This window comes from Brachionichthys hirsutus, chromosome 8 (genome assembly GCF_040956055.1).
Source record: "Brachionichthys hirsutus isolate HB-005 chromosome 8, CSIRO-AGI_Bhir_v1, whole genome shotgun sequence".
NCBI lineage: Eukaryota > Metazoa > Chordata > Actinopteri > Lophiiformes > Brachionichthyidae > Brachionichthys > Brachionichthys hirsutus.
In genome coordinates, this window is record NC_090904.1 from 12,628,235 (window position 1) to 12,636,433 (window position 8,199).

At 49.6% G+C, this 8,199-nt stretch overlaps 2 protein-coding genes across 2 annotated transcripts in view; both read left to right on the top strand.

Moving 5' to 3' along the window:
* Positions 1 to 296: 296 nt before the first annotated feature.
* rae1 (ribonucleic acid export 1) lies at positions 297 to 3,146 on the top strand. Its single transcript, XM_068742736.1, has 11 exons — positions 297 to 386; positions 802 to 906; positions 1,045 to 1,137; positions 1,232 to 1,318; positions 1,390 to 1,476; positions 1,738 to 1,809; positions 1,926 to 2,033; positions 2,123 to 2,229; positions 2,554 to 2,629; positions 2,770 to 2,964; positions 3,057 to 3,146. The coding sequence occupies exons 1-11, from the start codon at positions 297 to 299 to the stop codon at positions 3,144 to 3,146; spliced, it is 1,110 nt and encodes a 369-aa protein (XP_068598837.1).
* A 2,094-nt stretch (positions 3,147 to 5,240) lies between these two features.
* The window catches only part of LOC137898351 (RNA-binding protein 38-like), a 9,105-nt gene continuing 6,146 nt past the window's right edge, over positions 5,241 to 8,199 (top strand). The window contains 3 exon segments of the mRNA XM_068742377.1: positions 5,241 to 5,550; positions 7,094 to 7,217; positions 7,452 to 7,506. Coding sequence (XP_068598478.1) covers positions 5,338 to 5,550; positions 7,094 to 7,217; positions 7,452 to 7,506 — 392 coding nt within the window. The 5' untranslated portion in view covers positions 5,241 to 5,337.

Genomic DNA, 8,199 nt, shown 5'->3' on the forward strand with positions numbered 1-8,199 from the left:
AGCTTTGATGATACTTTTTTTAGCTGCCCAGCTACGTCTTGTCGAGTGTCAACATATCGATTAAGTGCGTAAATCGGGTTAAATCCAGAAATTAAATGCGTGCCCTCAGAGGTAGGTTTTCCAGATTGACTTTGCTTTTGTGATACGGGTTTTAAAAGTCAGACTAATTAAGTGTGTGACGTCATGTCCCGTTATGACTTTAAATGACAGCGGCTAGCATTACCTCGCCGCTGTGTGACATGGCTCCGTATCTGTCTTCTCTTCCAGACGTCCTTCTGGATTGAAATTACTGCGCTATGAGTTTATTTGGAGGCAACACTGGGTTTGGAACCGGGGGGACAGGTGTCTTCGGAAACACGACGACAGACAGCCATAATCCCATGAAGGTGAACCGGTGGACGTTTCAGTGTCTCGCTAATGTGAATCATCATTAAGGCTATGTTTTCATTCGGCCGATTCTCTTTAGTTCTCTCGTACACCTAATTTGAGTCATTGAGAGCAGTTTCATACCGGAGTTCTCATTCTGCATGGACAAAGTCATTCTGGATTTATATACATACATATATATTTGCATTGTGTGCAATAATGTTCTCGTCATACGCAAAAAATAATAATTGTAATTTTTTCAAGTATCATAAAACAATATATTATAGTGTCAGTCCAAGAAAAGCTTCTCCATCTTGCTCATAACTTAATTCTGGAATTGAATATGTTTTTGCTTCGTGCTGCGACGACACGCCCAGATACTTTAGAACTTTGAATCTAATCTTGAACCTTTATGGTTCCTGATGTTTCCTGCAGGATGTTGAAGTGACTTCACCTCCAGATGACAGCATTAGCTGTCTGGCATTCAGCCCCCCCACTATGCCAGCAAACTTCCTCATCGGAGGGTCCTGGGCCAACGATGTGAGTCGTGCATTCATTATTAATGATGGGTGTACGCACGTAAATACATGTAATAAATCCACAAGGTTTTGTATGAGATTTTGACGCAGTCATAGATAAGTTGGCCCGTTTTAACCGAGTTGAATAATCTGCCCTCAGGTCCGGTGCTGGGAAGTGCAGGACAACGGACAGACTGTGCCGAAAGCGCAGCAGATGCACACGGGACCGGTGTTGGATGCCTGCTGGAGTGACGTAGGTCTCGTCCCTTAAAGTCATTTAAACCCCGCAACAGGCGCCCTCTGCTGGGCCTCAGAAGGATTTATGATGTGCTATTCTCTCAAACCAGGACGGGAGTAAAGTCTTCACTGCTTCCTGTGACAAAACAGCCAAGATGTGGGATCTTAACAGCAATCAAGCCATGCAGATAGCGCAGGTTGGACGAGAACGACGGCGGAGTTGTGAGAGCGAGGCAGGATTATTTATCTCGTGTTCGCTTCTCCGCAGCACGACGGCCCGATCAAGTCGATCCACTGGATCAAAGCTCCTAACTACAGCTGCATCATGACGGGCAGCTGGGACAAAACACTCAAGGTATCGTTTTCAGCTTTTTGCATTTAGGAAATCTGAAGGGGGGGGCAACAGTTCAGGTCCTGGTTTCTTTGCCTAGCCACCCTGCTTTTTTTATGCCCCCTCCAAAGGGAATAAGCACATTTGCAGGTGACGGGTTTGATAAGAGCCGTGACTCGTCCACATTTTCTGAAGAAGAAGGGGAAAAAAATAAAATTGCTGGATGAAGTTCTGTGTACTTGTGGTTCTGAGCCTCGTTACCGTTCTCCTGTGTGTCGCCTTCAGTTCTGGGACACTCGCTCTCCCAATCCCATGATGTCACTGCAGATGCCGGAGCGGAGCTACTGTGCAGATGTTGTAAGTTCTCTGTGAGGAAAACGATCCAAAGTTCAATGTGTGCTCTCGAGATAATGGGTGATGTCTGGTTTCTTATTTAATGGTTTGTTTTGGAATTGTCCTGACTGTAAATGGAGGTCTATCCCATGGCGGTCGTCGCCACGGCTGAGCGAGGGCTGATAGTCTACCAGCTGGAGAACCAGCCCTCGGAGTTTCGCCGGATAGACTCTCCTCTCAAGCATCAGGTGAGCCGTCCACCTCCGTCACCTGCTTCCTTTGACTCTATGCCTCGTGAGATTTTAACCCTTCGTTCTTTCCTCTCGTGGTCGTGCAGCACCGCTGTGTTGCCATATTCAAGGACAAACAGAACAAGCCCACAGGCTTTGCACTGGGAAGCATTGAGGGCCGAGTGGCCATCCACTACATAAACCCCCCCAACCCGTGAGTATCTAACGCTGTTCCCACACCAGGGAATCAGACTCAGCCCAGTCACGGGGATATTCCCTGTCCAGACAGACCGATTGTTACGTAAGCGACGATGACAAAAGTAATCTGACTAGCTTGAAACGAGTTGTTTTGGTAAAACCAGAGAACCAGCGCAGCATGAGTTTCATGAGTTTTCTACTTCTAGCGGAGGAGAACGGCGACACAACCTTTCAGCAAACACTTACTCAGTACTACCCGCATGTTCGATGGTTTTTGAATTCATATCCTTTAAAAGAAACTGCTCTCATGAGCAGCATGTGATTCCATGATCCCTTTCAGAGCCAAAGACAACTTCACCTTCAAGTGCCACAGGTCCAACGGGACCAACACAACCACTCCGCAGGACATCTACGCTGTGAGTTACTCTGGAACATATGGTCGGGAATATAATTTGGCGCTTTAAATTTAAAATGTCTGAACACGTTTTTTTTTTTTTACTGGAATATAGACAAAGGTGCTAAATTCTTCAGCAGCTCAGTTTGAATATTTCTCTAGGTGAATGCCATCTCCTTCCATCCCGTCCACGGCACGCTGGCTACTGTGGGCTCAGATGGACGATTCAGCTTCTGGGACAAAGACGCCCGCACCAAGTTGAAGACCTCGGAGCAGCTGGACCAGCCAATCACAGCTTGCTGCTTCAACAGCAACGGCAACATCTTCGCATATGCTTCCAGTTACGACTGGTCGAAGGTACGGCGGACATTTTGCTAGTTTGTTCGAATGATTGGGGGGGACTTTCTGCATGCTATTCTCACTCATTGATTGTAATCTGATTCCCTCAGGGCCACGAGTACTACAACCCCCAGAAAAAGAACTACATTTTCTTGAGGAACGCTGCCGAGGAGCTGAAGCCCCGGAACAAGAAATGGTGAGAGAAGGGCAGCCCGTCGCCTGTAAACCCGGACACGGTGGCCATCGGAGGGGGGGGCGGCCCCGCTTCCGGACTGTTAAAGGCGCTCTGTGATCCCAGTAACACTGGGCATCTAAATACTGCTGCTACGAGTAGTCACTTAGCATAGGAGTGGTAGCATAGTAGCATAGGGTCAGTTTGAGGGCTTGTGTTTCTGCTTTAACAAGCTGCTTTATTGTAATTGTGCAATCAGAATAATTTTGCGGATGATGCGATTATGGTGATTAGGTGATTATGAAACGATGGAAATGTTGAATACAGGCAGACAAGAATTCACTGGATCAGTCGTCTTGCGTTGATTTTTCTTTCTCTGCTGAAGATATTCTGCCGTTTTACACAAAATGTTCTGACTGCTCCCCCCTGTCTTTAGATTCGCCGTGCCAAGTCGCATCTCTCGTGGGAAAATGCAGAAGTCCTGCTGCATTGTGTTTATACGCTCGGGACCGACGCCCCCCCCCCCCTCTCTCCCCACACCCCCTTCGTTCGGCAAACATCTGGACCAATGCCATGATGCTGCGCGTTGTGGACCAAGACAAGAAGGATCTTCCCAACCCTTGATGACAGCTGTATGGAAATTGGTCCTAGGTGTCGTCATGGAAACAAGCTCTAGTTGTTGTTCTTGATGTTTTATTTTTTATATATCCACATCCTCATTTTTTAAATTTTGTTTCCAGATTTCCAAAGACTCATGATTTGCTGTTTGGCTGCTCATAAATAAAGGCGGGATGTAAAATAAATCAGTGCATATCAGATTTCAGCATGTTTATTCCAGTCTGAGGGAGCATGTCGGTGACGTGATTTTAAACCTGGGGAGATTCACAGAACTAGACTTCTGCATGCGAAGCTGAGAACTGGACCGCTCTCGTATTTCACCTGTAAATCTTTTCATCATTTGGAAACTTCACCAAATGGGAAGATAAACTGGACCGCTGCTGTATAATAAGTTCTGTCTGCTTATTTGATGTTAGCCTGCAGGTGGAGCACTTTCCCCCTCCAGTAACAAGCAGATCCTAATGGACAAGTTCAGGAGCTAGCTGGACTGCTAAGCCTAATTTTAATGGGGGTTGTTTTTTTTATTGAAGCTATTCCGGTATCACCTCTCTGTTCAGCATGTCCTGAGATGCTTAGTAGTGGAACTCCAAGGCGGGAGGATCTGCCACGCTCGCCGGTCGCTGACCTCGGGGCGGTGCTGGTATCGTCTCCTGCAGACCGCTGTCTCCTGGACTGCTCAGTCAAGCGGCTCCGGGTTCCGTTCGACTTGTTACAGCAGAGGCCTTGAGGTTGAACTCAAGTCACGATCGTAAATATAACAGGCAGTCGAACAATTAGATAACGCGTAGGAGTGCTCTGCGGCTGTGGATGCTTGGGTCCTGCGTATGGAAGTTCGTGTTTCTCAGTGTGTCGATCCATGTTGCTTAAATAAAATAAAATAAAAAGCGCATTAGCTCCTGTTTTGTTCATGTTCAAATCATTTGCTTTTGATGGGGCAATAAGAGGTGGCCTTTGTGGAATGAGTCGTTCTGATATACAGCTTGTGTGCAAAGATTCACGTTAATCTCACATTATAGTGGAATAATATGACTGTTATTCTCCATTCTAGAGAAAATACTCGATGAGATTACGAAGAGAGAATCACGCGTCCTTCTTTGTGCGTGATCCCAGTTCAACGCGGTGTTAACTCATTAACCGAGCTGGGGGGGGGGGGGGGTCGCTTCCTTATTGCAGCGGGACACAGATCTCCACGCGGCCGCGGATCGAGGCTGTTTCTTTGTGTTGTGGAAGGACAAAAGCAGGTGCAACTCCGCGCCGGACGAGGCGCTCAAATGGGAGGAGCCATTACCCCAAATTTTGGAGTCTGTGCTCACGCTGATTGGTCCGGAAGCTGCGAGTGGGCGTGGTTTCACGCTCAGAGGAGACGCGCTCCCCCGGCACGTTTGCGCTAGCGGCTTTCGGAGCAGCCAGTGGAAGCTAGGAGCTGCTAGCTTAGCGCGCCGCGCCGCCAACTTTCTTTCTCCTTAAACCGATGCTGCGACGTTGTTAACGCTTTTTATTTATTTCCTTTTTTTCTGGGGGGTAAAGCGAAAGGTGCCTCCGGACCCCCCCCCCCCCTCCTCCTCACACACACACACACACGCACGCACACGCACACACCAATGCTTCTGCATCAGTTCATGAACGGAGCTCTGGAGGTCATGCATCCCACGTCGCTCCAGAAAGACACGACTTTCACCAAGATCTTCGTGGGGGGGCTTCCGTACCACACGAACGACGCGTCGCTCCGCAAGTACTTCGAGGCCTTCGGGGACATCGACGAGGCTGTGGTGATAACCGACCGGCAGACCGGCAAGTCCCGGGGATACGGCTTCGTGAGTACCAACGACAAACACGCAGCTTCACGCAGAATAGTTTGTATCCGGATTTGTGTCTGAGCAGCTTGTTTGTTTGTTTTTAGTTTGATGAGGATGACTAAGAAGATTATATTTCCTCCCCCTTATTGAGCAGCCCCGGCGTCTTACTTTGGAAGTGTGTGCGTGCGTGTGCGTGCGCGTGACTGCCTGCACTGCTTGCTTTATATGGTTATTTCGGAGGTTGACCTCTTCTGCACAGCCTCCTCTCTGTCATCACGTGATTTATAGGAGCAGACTGAGAGATAATTCCATTTGTTAGAACTTTTTGTTGATTTTTTTTAATCTTCCTTCTCTGGAATCTGGACCCTCCAAACCACTTTAAGGTTTGCAGGGTTAACCCGTCCGGGGACTGTCCCACGTGAATCTGCATTAATAGGTTACTCATCCCCGTGTCCTAACCCTAACCCCCCCCTTTGACACAAAGGACAGAAGCGGCACCAGAAAATGCAAATATTTACCAGAACCTTGGAAACGCGCCACGAGGCCAAAGAAGGAATGGAAACCTGTTATGTGTGCATGTTTACTTCTGAAGGCAGAATTGTAAGACAATTGCTCTCATTGTTTATACATCAGCTCCCCGACCTCAGCGGAAAGCCGTCCTGAGCCCGATCGGCATCAAACGGTTACGTTACCGAAGCGGGACTTTCAGGTTGGACGGGTTCAGCCCGAACGTTGGACTTCCTGGGACGGAACGCGCCGCGTGAGGAAACTTTTCCCTCTCCTCCGTCAGTTGGAGAGATGGATGGCAGTGGGAGGGGGGGGAGGGGGAGGGGGTGCCCCCATAGATGAGAGCATCATTTCTTCTAAACACACTTCAGAGGTGGGATTAGTAGCCCCCCCCCCCCCCCCCCCCCCACCACCAGTGTCCCGACAGACACGTAAACACAGCTTTGCTGCTAAGCGTGTGTTCACAACACCGACACCGTGTGTGTGTGTGTGTGTGTGTGTGTGTGTGTGTGCGTGTGTGTGTGTGTGCACGCTTTGTTCCGCATCCTTCCGCTATGAAGTCCTTTTTCGAAACGGCGAGCCACGTCCCACATATCGCTCCCCGGATCCTCACGCCGAGGCGGCGGGCGAACCCCCTGCGTTGGCAGAATGCGGAAATAAAAACAGAAGGGCTCGTGTAATGCCAGGAGCAAGAGGAGGAGGGGGGGGGGGGGGGGGGGGGTTGGATAATGGCAATCTCCTTAATATTTTGTCCCTAATTGGATAAGCTCCTTGTTGCTCTTTCCAGATTTCTGCCCGTGGCGGTCGAGTCGCTGCCGCTGCTGCGGGCAGTTTTCAAAGCCTGTCATTGTGCTTTGTTTTGTTTGGAGCGTCCATTCTCCGGAGAAACACAACCTCAACAATGGAAAGCCAGCGTGTGTGTGTGTGTGCGTGCGTGCGTGCGTGCGCGTGCGCGTGTGCGTGGAGGCCGGCGGATTGAGTCAGGACCAACACTTTCACCTGTCGGGTAGCCAGCGACGGACGCCTTGTTGACGGGTTCTGGTTCTGTGGTCAGGTGACGATGACGGACCGAGGAGCGGCGGAGAGAGCCTGCAAGGATCCCAACCCCATCATCGATGGCCGGAAAGCCAACGTCAACCTGGCCTACCTGGGAGCCAAACCCCGCAGCATGCAGACAGGTGAGGTTCGCTCGGAAGGACCGGGGGGGGGGGTTATATGTTTCCTTCTGTGTCTAAAGTGTGTGTTTTACTGCGTATTGCACATTTGAAATTGTTGTTCCATTTGTGGTTGGTGTGAAACAGGCGCTGCCTCTGTCCCCCCCCCCCCCCCCCCATGCCCTCTGTGCATTGTTCTCTGGAACTCCTCTGTAAATGCAAATGTGCGTGTCTAACAGCCGGCCTCCTATCTTCCAGGCCTGTCCCTCGGAGTGCAGACCATTCACCCCGCGCTCATCCAGAGGCAGTATGGGTAAGTGAGCAGGAGTGGGCGCTTGTTGTGTTCCCTGCGGGACGCCACTAGGCTGCAATCTCTCTGACAAACATCGCCTGGAGAAAGGACATGTCGGGGTCTGGGTCCGCACGCAGCTCCAGAAGTCGTGCGTTTGCACATGTTGAGCAGGCCTGGGGGTGGGGGGGGTCGGGGGGGGGGGGGGGGGGTCACATATCTGTGCTAATAGAAGAACATTCCAGAGGCGACTGTGTGACTCGGTGGATGGCTTCGGCGTGGAGTCTCGTGACCGGCGTGTCGTCCTCGCCGAGTTCCGTCACAGAGAAGGCTAACGGGAAGCGTTGTTGTCGTAGAAACAGCCCGGATAGCATCTCGTAGCCGCCCCGCTAACGACTATTTCGCCACAACGATGACTCCTCGGCGACTTTGATGATCAGCTAATTTTTTTTATACATTAAATTTGAAATTGTGGTCAAAAACGTTGCATGAGCAGGAAAAGGAAAAAATTCCCTTTTCTGCGAGATTTGGAAATAATACCCAAATAAATGCAAATAATACCCAAATAAATGCATAAATGGAACAACAATATTAAATTTATTTATGAAAAAGTCTAATCTGATCCGGCCAAAAGATTTAATGGAGTGAAATTATCAACAGCAATGACGTTGCCCTTGCCTGAAATGTAGTGAAACACTTCCTTTAGAGCGTAAATCC